This window comes from Bos mutus, chromosome 11 (genome assembly GCF_027580195.1).
Source record: "Bos mutus isolate GX-2022 chromosome 11, NWIPB_WYAK_1.1, whole genome shotgun sequence".
Classification (NCBI taxonomy): domain Eukaryota; kingdom Metazoa; phylum Chordata; class Mammalia; order Artiodactyla; family Bovidae; genus Bos; species Bos mutus.
The window spans coordinates 7,875,782-7,893,764 of NC_091627.1; the positions used below are offsets into that span (position 1 = coordinate 7,875,782).

At 48.0% G+C, this 17,983-nt stretch overlaps 1 protein-coding gene across 7 annotated transcripts in view; it reads right to left on the bottom strand.

Annotated features, from left to right (window-relative positions):
- ODF2 (outer dense fiber of sperm tails 2) overlaps positions 1–5,315 on the bottom strand; it is a 29,221-nt gene extending 23,906 nt beyond the window's left edge. For 2 of the 7 annotated variants that reach the window (XM_070378899.1, XM_070378898.1), the window contains exons 1-4: positions 5,137–5,315; positions 2,340–2,430; positions 1,373–1,489; positions 1,036–1,161 (exon numbers count right to left, since the gene is read on the bottom strand). In XM_070378899.1, coding sequence (XP_070235000.1) covers positions 1,036–1,161; positions 1,373–1,489; positions 2,340–2,430; positions 5,137–5,300 — 498 coding nt within the window. In that variant the 5' untranslated portion in view covers positions 5,301–5,315. Of the gene's footprint in view, positions 1–1,035; positions 1,162–1,372; positions 1,527–2,339; positions 2,434–3,778; positions 4,012–5,136 lie in introns of those variants that run through there. The other 5 variants (XM_070378903.1, XM_070378900.1, XM_070378901.1 and 2 more) reach the window with 5 other exon arrangements.
- Positions 5,316–17,983: the final 12,668 nt, after the last annotated feature.

The following is a 17,983-nucleotide window of genomic DNA, read 5'->3' on the forward strand; positions in this document are numbered from 1 at the left end:
TGCTATGTAAATAGTTGCCAGCACACAGCAAATTCAAGTTTTGCTTTTTTGGAACTTTCTGGATTTTTGTTTTTTATCTCTGGAAGGTTGACTCCACAGACACAGAACCGGCAGATATGGTTGGCCGACTGCAGTCTCAAGGCCTTTACTTGTCTCAATCATGAGACTTCGGTCTAAAACACAGACATAGGCCTTGTCTTATGGTTGGGTTTCTTCACTGCAATTGACCAGAATGTAAGCGTAGAGGGCAGAGCTGCCAGTTTGCAGCTGAAACCCCAGTGCACAGCAATGTCTCAAGAAATGCATGAATTACTGCACAGAAGGATGGACGGACAAGCAAAACGTGTTGAGGCATGGCCAAAAAGAGACAACAGTTCTCCTGGTACCTTGGCAACTAATACTGAAGGCAATTATTCCTCAGGAGATTATTTCAATGTATGTTGTTTTTAAGTTTCTGGCCACTCCACGCGGCATGTGGGATCTTAGTTCCCTGACCAGGGATAGAACCTGTGCATTGGGAGGGCTGAGTCTTAACCACTGCACCACCAGGCAAGTCCCTATTCCAGTGGTTCTGATATTATCTACGGAGTAAGTGCATGGTCTCTTATGTGGGTGACCACAAAAGAGAAGATGCCTTCCTGGATGTGTACATTCTGGTGTACATTTGTCAAGCCTGCTTCAGACACCAGCACAGTATTAGCTCCTCACATACAAATCAGAGAGGCTCCGGGTACCACCTCTAGAACAAGACACCCTGAGCCCTACCTCCAGCTCTGCCACTCCCTCTGTGACACTTCACCTCTCTGAGCCTTGGGTTCTCATCTGCACCTTGGGAGAGCGGGTGCAGCTACCACGTTACGGTGTTGGAAGGACTCGAGAAGATTCTCGTACTTTCAGGGTTTAGCAAGGCACTCAGTAAGCGGGACCCACTGGGATGTCTCTGAGAGCTACAGCCAACCCTGAACCGTACCGAGCATGAGGCCTGCTAGAACCTGACCAGTCCGAGAAGAAAAGCCTGAACAAGAATGAGCCTACCTCCCAATTGCATCCCACATGCCGGGCGGATGATTTTCCAGGGGGCATCCAAGGTACCTTGGTTTTCACCCGGACACTCCGCCGCACATTCACGGTGTCCCCTTTCATTCCGCGCTTATGAGATTTCTGTGGAAAGGGACAAACCCAGGGTCACTTCCCTACACAGCTGGCCGTGGCGTCACTCTGCAAGTGGCGTCCGCTTCCAACTCTGCAGGGGAGCCTCTTCTGACCAAGGCTACTGCTGCCTTTTCTGGGTGACTGTCCTGCCTACCTTCCAACCAGGCGACCGACCTCTGAAAGTGAGTGCGTTGGCCTCACCCCCCTGGCATGCTCCTACCTGGCTGTTGGTCGCTGACGTTTTGGAGAGTTTTTTTATGTGGACGTGGACAGGGGTGTTCTCATCCACGTGAACATGTAAGGGGGGAGTTGAAGAGCGGTCCTTCATGGTTCGCTTCTGGCAGGCGGGGGAGGACAACACAAAAAAGGTTGATCTGCGGATGAGTAAACTGGGCATAAAAACCGAGCTCACAGCCTCTGGGGGCCACTGAAAGCCTAGCCATCAAGCGAGCAGGACAGCGACCAGCACTACTGGCATGCAGGCGGGAAGCGAGATGGGTGTGCCGTTCAGCAGGCTCATGCAGAGATGCCAACTGAAGACCACTGGGGAGACCCAAGGCCACCCAAGAACAGGGGCTGAGCGACCCACGAGTTCTACACAAGAGCCCTAAACCCAAGGCCCCAGGGGCCTCAGAGCTCCATCTCTTTGCAAGCCTGCTGGAACGCACGGCTCCTCCTGAGACGCAGCACAGCACAGCTGGAAAGCGGGTGAGGCCGCCATGCTAAATCTGAATGGGGCATGCGGATTAGCATGGGAAACACACAGAAGGGTTAGGGTGCAAGGCACAACAAGCAGCAGGCAGGTAAAAGACGATCAAGACAGAAAGCTGGAAGAAATGCCGAGATGAGAAGGTTGTACAGATTCTAAAGACAACATAAGCAGGGCCAAACACAGACCCCCTCGCCCACCAGCAGCTCCTATCAGTCCCAGTTCTTTTACATTTTTTCCCTTCTTTCTTTTTGGAAAATTTGTTTTATGATTTTTGAAATCTGTCCAGAAAGATTAGAGTAAGACAACCTCCTCACACCCGGCAGCCTTACCACAGGCAAAGCCAAATCGATCCATGAGCAGTCTATGTATGAAGGCATGTAACAGAGCGCCTGGCCACCGGGGTGCCAGCAGAAGCGTGCGTTTTTTTCTGGCAGGGCCGCAGGTGGAGGGGCTGCTCCGAGCGCATGTCACCTACCGTCACGGTAACACTGGGTGCGCCGCAAGGTGTCCTCAAGACCTTTTTCTGCGTGAGACTCGTTACTCCGTTCTTTCCACACGATGGAAACCTGTACCCAGGCACAAGAACCAGATTATAAGCAGAAACCTAGGGCTCTTTTATTTCTTAGCTCTCCAGAAGCTATATACTACATATGGCTAACGAGTTCACGGCTAGGAGAGCCAGTCTGGAATTACTTGGCTCCTTTGACACAAGCACCAAACACTCATGGTGTGCCTGGCAGGAGGATGGAGACATGGGGCAGTGAGCATGCGCAGCGCTGGCTTTTTAGCCTGCCATTGCGTCACACGTATTGTGACCTTTTACTGAAAGGCCCAGCTGTCATCCTTTCAGGAGATGAAAAGCAAACAGCATGTGGCTAACAGTCAACATAGTAGCCTGGATGAGGGTCAAAGTGCCCAGAATACTGCCTGGAACAATGCTCAGTGAACGACTGACCAGAAAAGACAGAGCCATAGGCTCTGGAATAGTCTCTGGGCCTCAGTCTCATAAAATTAACCATCATATATTCAACTAAGAGGATGAAAAATGATTATTACCTAAAATATTTCACTTGCTACCCTTTAAGTACCTAAGAGGTAGGGTTATTATCATTTAAAAAAATTTTTGTAATACCACATCTTACTTATACATAAATGGCCCCCTCACCAAATACGCAAATAAAGCAAATATTTAATCTCCAAATTTTGGCAGAAGTACATCCAAGAACTCCAAGACAGGAAGGGACCTGCGATCCATCCCACTGCCTAAAAGACAGACCCCCAAAATACGACCTTGTCCTCACCCTCCATTATTTTGGGGAAAAAAACACGCAACATAAAAACGCAATGAAAAATTCTGAAGCACTTTAACACACACTTTGTTGTATGTATGTCACACCTTGGTAAAAAAGAAAAAAAAATAGAGTCCTACTAATCATCTAGCCAAGGAATTACCAAACCTGGGTAGACAGGTGTTTCTCCTCCTCAGATTATTTGTGAACACTTAAAAGTCAATAGATGTGGGAAAGCTCTCTTTCTCAGTAGGCTTTCCATCAGACTACCTGGATTCCATCAACATATGGCTAACTGCAACATCCACTTCTTACATGGTTATTTACTTACACCTAGCCTCCTTTCAAAACAGATCTGAGCCTAGTATTCCAGTGACAACAATGGTGATCCTATTTGCTACCAGAAACTGGGGCACCTGAGAGGGCCAGAGGGAGGCAGAGAGGGTATCATGTGAGTGCATTTTCCTCCTTCCTCCGAAAAATTAGTTTTGAATGTTTTGGTCCAGGCCTTCAGTACACAGAAACAGGGAAGCTGAGAAAAGAATCCTTCAGCCAGCCCGACCTGGGAGCCCCTGCCCACGTTTCCCTGCCCTGTTGGCAGAGGTGCCCCCCACAACGGCAGTACCTGGGGGAGCCGCCTGAGGATGAGGCAGACATGGTTAGGCATCGAAGCCCAAAGGTGGGCAAATGGGTCAGCAGATTCTGGCTCAGGGGGACCCAGAGGGGCTTGTCAACGAGAATCTCAGGGGCCCGGCATCAAACGTCCTCTCAGGGGAGGAGGGTGGAAGCTTTAGGGGTGGCTGTTGGATGAAAACTTGGGAGACGCTCCTCTACTGTCCAAGTCGCACAGCAACTGTCCTGCCAAAGTTGGGGGGTGGGGTGGGGTGGGGGTGCGGGTGGGGAGGAAGATAGGAGACAGGCTGAGCGACCCGGCGGTGAGAGCTCCGCTCCCCAGGGAGGGACAACAGGGGGCGGAACTTCCAGGGAAAAGGACCACCACACCCAGGCCCCCCAGCGAGACGGAAGGTGGGATGGTCACCAGCGGCGGGGGTGGTGGAAACCTGAAATGCTGGCTAGCGTTGCGAGGAAGTTGGGAGAAAACCGCTAGGCCCCAGGTGGGCCCCAGAGGGCCGGAACCGGCGCTGGGAGCTGGAGGGATATTCGGGGCGGGGCCAGGGCAACAGTCTCCTAGGAGAAGGGGCGTTCCCGGCAGAATAGACACCCGAGGAGGCCAATAGCATTTGGAGGAGGGAGGAGCGGAGGCTGACGGGGCGGGGCAAAGGGGGCAGCGAGTGGGCAACTCCCCGACGGACGAGGTAAAAAATACTCCAGAGGCGCAGCAGCGGCGGCCGCTGGGATTTTAGTATCCGAGTTAAGAGCGGGTTCGACCCCGGGTTGTGGCAGGGAGCCGAGGGCAGGATTCCCCAGTAGGGAGGCCCGCTGGACCAGGGAGGCCCTTCCAAGCCAGGGAGGCAAGCCTCGGGAGGCGGTCCCCGAGGACAGCGCTTGCCTACGAGGAGCCCGGCCCAAATAACCGCCGGGCCGAGGCGCTCCAGGGAGGGCGAGGCGGACGGGGCGGGGCCCACCGGCCGGGGCAAAAGAGGGTGCGAGCCCAGTCTCCGTCGGCGGAGAGAGGAAGGACGACCACCCACCAGCGGGCTGGAAGGGCCCCGTTTCTGCCCATAGAGAGGAGGGCGAAGCCCTGCCGGAGGGCAGCAGAGGAGGAGGTGGCAGAGCGCCCTGCTGGTGTGGCCAGGTGAGGAGATGCCCGCCCGTTAGCGGGAGAAGGCCCGCGCCGGTGGGCGGGGCGGGGGCGGGGGGTGCTCGTCCAGATTCTGACCGGAGTGGGACAAGCGTGCAGGCGGGGGGCGGCCTGGGTGCGTGGGTCGGGGGGTCTGGGCAGCAGGACCAAGCGATCCCGACGGACAGCGCCGCCCCCCCCCACCGGAGCGGCCTGGGTCCCGCCTCCCAGCGGCCTCTCACCAGGAGCGACACGGCTGCGCCCAGAAACGCCGCCTTATGAAGTCGTTGAAGTCGGAGGCCAGGGCCGTGCCATGGAGACGCCGCGGCGGATGCAGTCCGGCCCCGGCGGCGACTCCTCCCCGCTTCCGCCTCCTTTTCCGACACCCGGTCGGCAGCTCGCCCATTGGCCAGTTCAAACCCCCCCAGGAGCCTCTCGGGTTTAGCCATTTAGGCCCAGCCCCCGGCGTCACAGAGATGCCTTGCCAGCCTCAGCCGCAGCAGAAGCCCCGCCCTCTTCCGGGCGCCACGCCGCGTCGCCATGGAGATGCGCGACGCCACCGACGGGCCAGGCCCCGGCTTGTCTAGCCGTTCAAGGCCGAGCTTAACCCCCCGCCTCCGCCATTTTCACCCTATCGTCCTCGGTTTCCCTCACTCAGGGTAGCAACCAAATTCCAGCCCGCTCTCTCTGGTTCATATTGGGCCACTGGGCTCAGAGTGAACCTGTGAAGTCGCTCAGTCGTGTCCGACTCTTTGCGACCCCCATGGACTGTAGCCTACCAGGCTCCTCCATCCATACAATTTTCCAGGCAAGAGGACTGGAGTGGGTTGCCATTTCCTTCTCCAGGGGATCTTCCCTACCCAGGGATCGAACTCAGGTCTTTCTGCATTACAGGCAGACGCTTTGCCGTCTGGGCTCAGAGAGGGGTCACCAAATATGTTTGTGAGTCCGCAGCTGCTGCCCACTGCTTCTGAAAATACAGCCCTGTCTCTTCTCCCCCTCCGTTAGTGCAGAAATGGACCCCCACTTCTGCACACCACCCAGACTCTCTCGCCGTCCTGCACTATCTGTCTTCGTCCAGGCTGAAGGAGGGGGCCGCGCGTTCCCCTAGATCCTCACCACCCTCCTGCACACTATACTCCCGCTGTGTGTACAGACCTATTCCGCTGAAGTTCTCGCTGAGTCGCCATCTTCTCAACTATGCTTCACTGTTAGCCAATCGGGGTGGGGGGGTTGCTGTCACGTGGCTCATGGAACCACCCTGGATTCTGGAAGATTTGGACATCCTCAGGGCCAGCCTGGTCTCAGTTCCTTAACATCCTCATCTACGTGACCTTGCCCGCACCTCAGCCGTGCAGGCCCAAGATCTACACACCGGTCCACGCTAAATCTCAAGTTCCAGGTCCCCTCCCCCTCCAAACAAAACTACTACTTCTGCCATCCCCCCCCAACCCCCACTGTCTAATGCGTAGTCATTCCTCGATGTTAGGGAGCCATCCACTCCCTTGATCCATTCATTTTCTCCCTGTTAAGTGATGGAGCCCCAATCACTACTTAATCCAACCACGTGAGTGAGTCTCCCCAAAGATCAAACGCACAAATCATTTCCTTCACCCTCAGCTGAGCCTTTATCACTGTCCAGCAAGTGTTTACCACACTGGCTTTTCTAAATCTTTGCCTCTTCCACATCCCATACACCAACTCTCCTTTTTCATAGAGGGAAAAAAAAAAAAAAAGCCATCCAGTGGAATTTCCTCCATCTTCTCTTCACCTTCCCTCACCTTTAACTTCCACCACCTTATCCCCCCACTTGAAAGGAGGTGATGTCATTCTAAGCAGCCCAAGATAATCTCCTTGTTTACAGGCCTATGTCAAACATCTCTGTGGAATGTCTCTTGCAACCCCCAGCACAAGAGCTGTTGATCGATTCTCAGTGCTCCCACATTCAATGAACGAACATTAAGTCCCTAACTGCGTGCTAAGCCCAGTATAAGGGACACCAAACTAACATGTCCCGCTTGGCCTTTAAGGAGCGCACAGCCAACCACTTTAGCATGACCAGATGGGATGCTTCCTCCCCAACCACTGGAGGATTTGCCTGTGGGTTTGTCCCCTACCTACCGTCTTAGGAGGGTCTATCTCAGTTGGTGCAGTTCTTAGGGGACTTTGTGATAGAGAAGGGTGGAGAGCTCACCCCCTTAATACAACACATGCACACACACGCGCTAGAGGTGAATGACAGGAAAGATGAAGATCTCACAAGAAGAGGAACAGAGAGGCATTGGTGGGGTGCTGAAGACAGGGGAACAGGGACACCTGTAGTATGTGAAGGACGTGTGGTTGGGAAGAAAAGAGTGACTTTTAAAGTATAACTGTGGTCTGGCTATCTGTCCCTTTTGTGGTATTTGAAAAATGCAGGTACAGAATTCAAATGATTCTGATATTTTTTAGCTGTACCATGCAGCTTGCAGACTCTTAGTTCCCCAACCAGGCATCAAACCCACTGCCCCCTGCAGTGGAAGCAAGGAGTCCTAACCACTGTACTGCCAGGAAATTCCCCGATGTCATTTTGGATCTGGATCATGTTTTATGCACTTTCAGTTCAATTCAGTCGCTCAGTCGTGTCCAACTCTTTGTGACCTCATGAATTGCAGCATGCCAGGCCTCCCTGTCCATCACCAACTCTCAGAGTTCACCCAAACTCATGGGCATCGAGTCGGTGATGCCATCCAGCCATCTTGTCCTCTGTCATCCCCTTCTCCTCCTGCCCCCAATCCCTCCCAACATCAGAGTCTTTTCCAATGAGTCAACTCTTCGCATGAGGTGGCCAAAGTACTGGAGTTTCGGCCTAAGCATCAGTCCTTCCAATGAACACCCAGGACTGGTCTCCTTTAGGATGGCCTGGTTGGATCTCCTTGCAGTCCAAGGGACTCACAAGAGTCTTCTCCAACACCATAGTTCAAAAGCATCAATTCTTCGGCACTCAGCTTTCTTCACAGTCCAACTCTCACATCCATACATGACCACAGGAAAAACCATAGCCTTGACTAGACAGACCTTTGTTGGCAAAGTAATATCTCTGCTTTTCAATATGCTATCTAGGTTGATCATAACTTTCCTTCCAAGCAGTAAGCGTCTTTTAATTTCATGGCTGCAGTCACCATCTGCAGTGATTTTAGAGCTCCCCAAAACAAAGTCTGACACTGTTTCCACTGTTTCCCCATCTATTTCCCATGAAGTGATGGGACCAGATGCCATGATCTTCGTTTTCTGAATGTTGAGCTTTAAGCCAACTTTTTCACTCTCCTCTTTCACTTTCATCAAGAGGCTTTTTAGTTCCTCTTCACTTTCTGCCATAAGAGTAGTGTCATCTGCACTTTATCTTAGCCAAAAGGACAAGAAGTGATGGATCGAATTTTCTGAATTCAAGCCACTTAGAGCCTGGTCAGCACCAGCCACTTTGTTATTTTTTTTTAAGGGAACCACCCAACACTGATGAGGATGTTGGGAAACAAGCAGTCCCATACATCGCTGGTAGGTTTAAAAATTGATGTAACCTTTTGATAGGATGATTGAGCATTGTACACCAAAAACCTAAAACCCAACATCCTCTTTGAGCCAGAAATTACACACTTGAGAATATATTTTAATGGAATAACCATGGAGGTATATGAAGATTTCAGAGAAATTCTCCTTCAGCCCTTGTTGTCTTTAACATGACTTTCCTTGAACTCCCCCTTCTTTACCTTCCCAAGAGGTGAGAGACTCAGGGAAAAGGGGGAAAGGAGTCCCCTCAAGCTCACCTATAGACTAGGCAAAAAAAGGGCTCCATGTGGTCCAGACTTCTGGAAAAGGAAACTTTGTACGATTCAGAGCAAAAGCCGAATTTAAAAAAAAATGTAATTGATAGTATGTATTTACCCAGTGCATGCTCAGTCATGTCCAACTCTTTTGCAACCCCATGGACTGAAGCCCACCAGGCTCCTCTGTCCATGGGATTTCCCAGGCAAGAATATTAGAGTGAGTTGCATTTCCTTCTCCAGGGGATCTTCCCAACCCAGGGATCAAACCCAGCTCTCCTGCATTGCAGGCGAAATTTTTACCACTGAGCCACCTGGGAAGACTAGTGTACACCTGTGCATATTCTATCTAAAATCTGGTGCAAGAATGACTGATTCAGGGACTTCCCTGGTGGTCCAGTAGCTGAGATTTCACTCTCCCAATGCAAGGGGCCCAGGTTTGATCCCTGATCAAGGAACTAGATCCCACATGCTGCAACTAAAGATTCTGCATACCACAATAAAGACTGAAGATCCCATGTGCCACAACTAAGACCTGTACAGCCAAGTAAATAAAGATTAAAAAAGAAAAAAGAATGATTGGTACAGTGCAGTTGAGAATACAGACTAGTTAGGGTAGGGTGGGATGGGGCACTTATAGATTCTGGATCCCAGCTCACAGATCTGTCTAACCTGAGGTCTCACTGAAATGACTAATATTTGTGAAAGGATGAAGAATTTTAGCTACTTGATAAATTGTGCATGAGTGCTAAGTCACTTCAGTTGTATCCAATTCTCTGTGACCCTATGGATTGTAGCCCACCAGGCTCCTCTGTCCATGGGATTCTCCAGGCAAGAATACTGGAGTGGGTTGCCATGCCCTCCTCCTAGGGATCTTCCTAACCCAGAGATCAAACCAGCGTCTCAGATCTCCTGCATTGACAGGTGGATTCTTTACCACTGAGCCACCTGGGAAGCCCACTTGATAAATTACATTACATATATTCAAGGAAAGATGACTGAGCCATTAAAAGTAAGATAGATCAATTGTTCTAAAGCGTCTGCCTGGAATGCAGGAGACCTGGGTTCCATCCCTGGGTCGGGAAGATCCCCTGGAGAAGGAAATGGCAACCCACTCCAGTACTCTTGCCTGGAATATCCCATGGACGGAGGAGCCTGGTAGGCTGCAGTCCCTGGGGTTGCTAAGAGTCGGACATGACTGAGCAACTTTACATTTACTTTTCACTTTCATGCATTGGAGAAGGAAATGGCAACCCACTCCAGTGTTCTTGCCTGGAGAATTCCCAGGGACGGGGGAGCCTGGTGGGCTGCCATCTATGGGGTCGCACAGAGTCGGACACGACTGAAGTGACTTAGCAGCAGCAGCAGCATGTGGATACATACATGTAAAAAAAGTCTAGAGGACTACACACTGAACTCTCAGGACTGATTATTTCTGGAAGGTAGAGTTAGAGATTTTCACTTGTAAGATGTAAATTTCTATCATGTTTAAGTATTTTTGCAAAGGGATATGTTTCTAGTCAGAAAAAAATCAACAGGTCAAAAACTTGTTGGAGAAAAATAATCATGATCTATTGGTTGAAAAAATATATTGTAGGAACAGTAAGTTCAATATAAGACCATGTATATATTTGGGAGGCTGAAGAGAGATGTAGATATATATTCACAGAGGGGAAAAAAATGCAAGTTTGGGGTAGAGGATACATGGATGTTTCTTGTATTATTCTTATATATTCTTTAAAAATTTATGAATGAAAGAGGGTATGTAAAGTGTATTAGCTTGCTAGGGCTGCTGTGACAAAATACCACACTCTAGGTGAATAAAACAACAGAAACTAAACAGAGCCAAATAGTTCCAAAGGCCAGAAGTCTGAGATCAAGGTGTTGACAAGGGACTGTCTTGGTGGTGCAGTGGATAAGAACCCACCCGCCAAAGCAGGGGACGTGGGTTCGATCCCTAGTCTGGGAAGATTTCCTGTGCTGCAGAGCAACTGAGCCCACATGCTGCAACTGCTAAAGCCCATGCAACTAGAGCCTATGCTCAGCAGTAAGCAAAGACACCGCAAGGAGAAGCCAGCGAACCGGCTGGAAGACTAGCCGCTGCTCACCGAACCTGGAGAAAGCCGTCCAGCAGCGATGAAGACCCAGCACAGCCAAAAATAAATAAGAAAAGAGATGAGAAAATTAACACACAAAAAAAGTGTTGGCAAGGCCACACTCCCTCTGAAGGCGCTTGGGAAGGATCTAGTCCAAGGCTCACCCTAGGCTTTGGTAGTTCCTAGGCAGCAGAATCCAGCCTACCAATGGCCCTCTGCACGTGCGTGCCTGTCTGCGTCTCAATTTCCCCATTTTATAAGGATAGTAGCTGTAGTGGATTAGAGGCCCATCCTTTTCCAGTATGACTTCATCCTCACTAGCTCCATCTACAATGACTCAATTTCCAAATAAAGTAGCATTCTGAGGTACTGGGGGCTAGGACTTCAACATATTAACTTTTCACGGACACGGTCCAACCCAAACATAATACATATGTTCCATATAAAGATGTACAATAAAAATCAAGACTTCCCTGGTGGTCCAGCAGTTAGGACTCCCAGCTTCCACCACAGGGGCCCAGGTTTGACCCCTGGTCAGGGAATTAGAATTCCCACATTCTGTGCAGTATGGCAAAAAAAAAAAAAAAAAGATGCATAATGAAACAAACACTAATGGAGCCACAACTCCGCTTAAGTAATAAAAGGTTAAAAAAAGTGTTTTTTTTTTTAACCCAGAAGGTACTGTCTCAAAATGTTAATACTGACAATTTTAGTTTCCTCATTCTGTTCCTCTAAATTTCAACAATGAACATGAGCTTTTCCGGCTCATTAGGAATAATCACAGATGAAGGAGGAGCTGTCAGCCCCAGCACTGGCCCCAGCCCTGCATGAGGCTCCCTGAAGGGTCCTCAGGCTCTGCAGTGGGCTCTCCATTTGCCCAAGGGCCTAATTACCAGCTCTCTCCATCCTGGAACACCTCCTCCAGGGCCCTGATGCAACCACCAAAACACTGCTTAGGAGAGAAGGAATCTGTGCTCAAAATGGGGCCTGGCTTTTTCTTTCAGGTTAATTTGAGAGATTTCAAGTCCTGAATAGATCAGAGCAGGCAGAGAAATTTCTCCCAGGCAGCAATCTTGTGTTAACAAGTTCTCCAGGTAATTCAGATGCACTGTAGAGTTTAAGATCCACTTGCTTGACCATCGGGGAGGGATGTTGGAAGGCAAATCCAGTCATCCTCTTCATTTTAATATAGAGAAACAGGCATTTCAAAGAGAGGAGAAGGAGCCGGCTTGAAGGCCACAGATAATTGTTTTTCAGTTGCTAAGTCGTGTCCGACACTTTGTGACCCCATGGACTGCAACATGCCAGGCTTCCCTGTCCCTCACCTTCTCCCGGACCTGAGTTTGAATTTGCCCAAATTCATGTCCATTGAGTCGGTGAGACCAATCATAAGTGGCAGAGGTGAAACTGGAATTTACCTGTTTCAGAGATTGGAGTTTCTCTTGTAGCTCAGTTAGTAAAGAATCTGCCTGCAGTGCAGGAGACCTAGGTTCAATCCCTGGGTTGGGAAGATCCCCTGGAGAAGGAAATGGCAACCCACTCCAGTATCCTTGCCTGGAAAATCTCATGGACAGAGGAGCCTGGTGGGCTGCAGTCTATGGGGTCGCAAAGAGTCGGGCACAACTAAGCGACTAACACTTACTTACTTAGAGACACCCCCCCACCCCCCGCCCCATCTGACTTTTTCCTCTGACTCAGGCAGACCACCCACATCCATCCTGATTCTCTGACGTTGTCTGGAGTGTCACCGTGTGCCAGGTGCCACACTCACCTGCATTAGCTCAATGAATCCTCCAGATATCTGGTGAGGCTGGCTTGAGTGTAACCCCATTTTACAGAGCAGAAAACCGAACCTAGAGAGAAGTCAGGACACTTGCCCTTTTCTGGGGACCAGCCCCAGCTGATCCAGGGTATTCGAAGGAGAGACGGCCTAGGCGACTATTTATATGCTAATTAGAGATATAGAGAACAATAGAATGAGGTTAGCTCAGTAGGAAAATTCAGTGGAGAAAAGAAGCTGAGTAGCTTGGTTTACGCGGGAGACCAATAAAACTTCAAGACAAGAAGTTTGCACCACTTACGTAGGCCGCAGGCGCCCTCTCGAATAGCGGAAGGTGCCCCACCCTAGACACCTTCTCGAGTGGGTCTTAGAAGCCCAGGCATAATTAGTAAGCGTGGTGGGTTCCGTGCTCCAGATGGAGACTCAGCTGGAAGTTAAAGGGAAGAATGACATGGGGAGACCAAGCGCTGGTGAACAAGGCCCGTAGCTTTATTTTTAACAGGGGCTTTTATACCCTAAGTTACACATAGAGGATAATAGGGGATGCAAAGTCAGCAGTCTTTGATTCTTATCAAAAACCAAGGTTTCTTTCCTGCAAATTTATCGTATACAAATGGTTTAGGTGATTTACATCATCTTCTGGCCAGAAGGCCTACTAACATTTTATGACTCTTGACAAGGACTTATCAACAAAGACTTATTTTCTCTAAGAGTAATTATTTTAAGGTTTGGCACCATCTTCCAAAGATAAAATTGCATTCCTATAGGGCGGATGTGTAATGGGTTTACAACAAAGAAAATAATTTATTACCTTAAGGGTCTAAAGTTACTAACACCAAGGCCACTACTTATTTTTTTCTATATACCAACTATTAATTAATACACATTCAAGGATACAATTTAGGGGATGTGAAAACTTGGCAACAAGCATTGACTCATCAATGAAATCCTTTACTAGTTTATTCTGACAGTTTTTAACTCTCTGAGAGGCTCTAAGCTATTTGAATATCTTAAGCTTCCCATGCCTCTGGAGGCTAGGAGACTGTAAACAATCGTATGCATAGCTGCAGGAGTCCGGGTAAACTTGTCAGGCGAGTTAGAGAGCCATCTGAGGGGTTTGGATTTAAACACTCCTAATTGCCCAGGAACTTTATTAATTGGAGCTGTAAGTTAACTCTTTGACAGAAAGAGAGTGAGATGGTGGTAGGGGACAGCCCCTAGTAAAGTCAGAGGTGAGAGCACAAAGCAATAAAGTAGGCAGACTCTGGTTTTTTGGGGGAAAATGCTCGAGAATATCCGGGCGGACTCCTGAGGCTCGATCCTGCCTTTGCGTATGCCAAGCCTCCTTCCTCATGACCTTTGTCACGAGTAGAATGCCTCACCGGCTCCCGGCAGCCCTTGGTCACAGTTAGAAAGGGCTGGCTGAGACAACTCAAACCAGATTTCTGTGCCCCCAGCGCCTATGCTGTAGCTAGCAGGTTGGCAGGAAGGGCTCTTCTCCAGCATCCTTTAATTTTTTTATTTTGGCCACCCCACGGTTTACAGGATCCCAGTTCCCCCACCAGGGATTGAACCAGGGCCCTCAGCAGTGAAAGCACAGAGTCCTAATCACTGCACCACCAGGGAAGTCCCTCTTCTCCAGCATCTACAATTTGGCTAAGAAACTGGAAGGGAGACAAAATGCTCCCTAAGCAGGCAAAACAGTTGGCAAACAGCCAATGCCCCAAAGCTCCTGCCCTTTATGTCTAAAAAAGCCCCTTGTCTCTTGGTTTACACACAGTTGTACTGACCTGGGGTAGGGGTCGGGGGTAATGGGTGGAGTAGGCAGAGCGGATTAGAAATTGTCCACCAGGAAGGAGGAGGAGACTTGGTTCCTGCCCCCTGCCCCCATCCCCTCTCTCACTTTCTCACACTTTCCCTGCACCCACCAAGCAGTGAGTGTGCCTTGGGGCAAGGTGTCCCAGCCTTTTTTCATGGCTGGGCACACATAGAAAACCAAAACATCTACACAGCATCTGAGTAGTCTAGTGGGTATTGAGGGATGTTTGAAAGTCTTAGTGAAAGTTTCAAAATTCATTCTTCATAATATGTATTAGGATTAGAAACTAGTATAAAGTATTAGGGAAGATTTTAAAGCTCAGTTTTGTATAAAACTTCCAAATAAAACTGGGTAAAAGAAGACAGACACAAAAGGCCAGACACTGCATGATTCCATCCGGGTGACAGTTTGGAAAAGGCAAAAATCACAGGGACAGCTAACAGATCAGTGGTTTTCAGGGACTGGGGTGGAAGAAGGGAACTGATGGCAGAGAGACACAGGGCAGGTTTGGGGGACACATGTATATATTCCATATCTTCTGTGTAGTAGTGGTGACATGACTGTTTACATTTGTGAAATATTATCCAAGGACAGAGACAAATACTGTATGATATCACATATGTGGAATCTAAAAAAAATACAAGTTCAGTTCAGTTGCTTAGTTGGGTCCGAGTCTCTGTGACCCCCATGGACTACAGCACGCTAGGCCTCCCTGTCCATATCCAACTCCCGGAATTTATTCAAACTCACGTCCCTTGAGTCAGTGCTGCCATCCAACCATCTCCTCATCTGTCATCCCATTCTCCTCCTGCCTTCAATCTTTCCCAGCATCAAGGTTTTTTCAAATGAGTCAGCTCTTCACATCAGGTGGCCAAAGTATTGGAGTTTCAGCTTCAGCATCAGTCCTTCCAATGAAAATCAGAACTGATTTCCTTTAGGATGGACTGGTTGAATCTCCCTGCAGTCCAAGAGACTCTCAAGAGTCTTCTCTAACACCACAGTTCAAAAGCATCAATTCTTCTGCCCTCAGCTTTCTTTCTTTTTTTTTTTTTTAATGTTGATTTTCTAAATGAGGATCATCAGATCACCTTTGGTGTAAATGTTCAAAGGAAATTTTTTTAATTTTTAATTTAATAATTTTAAAACATGTGTTCCCCATCCTGAACCCTCCTCCCCTCCTCCCTCCCCATACCATCCTCTGGGTCGTCCCAGTGCACCAGCCCCAAGCATCCAGCATCGCATTGAACCTGGACTGGCATCTCGTTTCATACATGACATTTCACATGTTTCAATGCCATTCTCCCAAATCTTCCCACCCTCTCCCTCTCCCACAGAGTCCATAAGCCTGTTCTATACATCAGTGTCTCTTTTGCTGTCTCGTATACAGGGTTATCGTTACCATCTTTCTAAATTCCATATATATGCGTTAGTATACTGTATTGGTGTTTTTCCTTCTGGCTTACTTCACTCTGTATAATAGGCTCCAGTTTCATCCACCTCATTAGAACTGATTCAAATGTATTCTTTTTAATGGCTGAGTAATACTCCATTGTGTATATGTACCACTGCTTTCTTATCCATTCATCTGCTGATGGACATCTAGGTTGCTTCCATGTCCTGGCTATTATAAACAGTGCTGCGATGAACATTGGGGTACACGTGTCTCTTTCCCTTCTGGTTTCCTCAGTGTGTATGCCCAGCAGTGGGATTGCTGGATCATAAGGCAGTTCTATTTCCAGTTTTTAAGGAATCTCCACACTGTTCTCCATAGTGGCTGTACTAGTTTGCATTCCCACCAACAGTGTAAGAGGGTTCCTTTTCTCCACACCCTCTCCAGCATTTATTTGTAGACTTTTGGGTCGCAGCCATTCTGACTGGTGTGAAATGATATCTCATAATGGTTTTGATTTGCATTTCTCTGATAATGAGTGATGTTGAGCATCTTTTCATGTGTTTGTTAGCTATCTGTATGTCTTCTTTGGAGAAATGTCTATTTAGATCTTTGGCCCATTTTTTGATTGGGTCATTTATTTTTCTGGAGTTGAGCTGAAGGAGTTGCTTGTATATTTTTGAGATTAGTTGTTTGTCGGTTGCTTCATTTGCTATTATTTTCTCCCATTCTGAAGGCTGTCTTTTCACTTTGCTAATAGTTTCCTTTGATGTGCAGAAGCTTTTAAGTTTAATTAGATCCCATTTGTTTATTTTTGCTTTTATTTCCAATATTCTGGGAGGTGGGTCATAGAGGATCCTGCTGTGATGTATGTCAGAGAGTGTTTTGCCTATGTTCTCCTCTAGGAGTTTTATAGTTTCTGGTCTTACGTTGAGATCTTTAATCCATTTTGAGTTTATTTTTGTATATGGTGTTAGAAAGTGTTCTGGTTTCATTCTTTTACAAGTGGTTGACCAGATTTCCCAGCACCACTTGTTAAAGAGATTGTCTTTAATCCATTGTATATTCTTGCCTCCTTTGTCAAAGATAAGGTGTCCATATGTGCGTGGATTTATCTCTGGGCTTTCTATTTTGTTCCATTGGTCTATATTTCTGTCTTTGTGCCAGTACCATACTGTCTTGATAACTGTGGCTTTGTAGTACAGCCTGAAGTCAGGTAGGTTGATTCCTCCAGTTCCATTTTTCTTTCTCAAGATCGCTTTGGCTATTCGAGGTTTTTTGTATTTCCATACAAATTGTGAAATTATTTGTTCTAGCTCTGTGAAGAATAGTGTTGGTAGCTTGATAGGGATTGCATTGAATCTATAAATTGCTTTGGGTAGTATACTCATTTTCACTATATTGATTCTTCCAATCCATGAACATGGTATATTTCTCCATCTATTAGTGTCCTCTTTGATTTCTTTCACCCGTGTTTTATAGTTTTCTATATATAGGTCTTTAGTTTCTTTAGGTAGATATATTCCTAAGTATTTTATTCTTTCCGTTGCAAGCTTTCTTTATAGTCTAACTCTCACATCCATACATGACTACTGGAAAAACCATAGCCTTGATTAGACAGACCTTTCTTGGCAAAGTAATGTCTCTGCTTTTTAATATGCTGTGTAGGTTGGTCATGACTTTCCTTCCAAGGAGCAAGTGTCTTTTAATTTCATGGCTGCAGTCACCATCTGCAGTGATTTTGGAGCCCCCCAAAATAAAGTCAGCCACTGTTTCCATTGTTTCCCCATCTATTTGCCATGAAGTGATGGGACCGGATGCCATGATCTTAGTTTTCTGAATGTTGAGCTTTAAGCCAAATTTTTCACTCTCCTCTTTCACTTTCATCAAGAGACTCTTTGATTCTCCACTTTCTGCCATAAGGGTGGTGTCATCTGCATATCTGAGATTATTGATATTTCTCCTGGCAATCTTTTTTTTTTTTGCTGAAGCAAGGAATACAACTTTATTTGGAAAGCTAGGCATCCTAGAAGATGGCAGGCTAGTGCCCCAGTGTATCATCTTATCTGGGTCTGAATTCCAGTTTCTTTTATAGACAGAGAAGAGTAGGAGGTGAGGAAAGTGAAACTGACGTCGCTCAGTCCTGTCAGACTCTTTGCGACCCCGTGGACTGTAGCCTACCAGGCTCCTCTACCCATGGGATT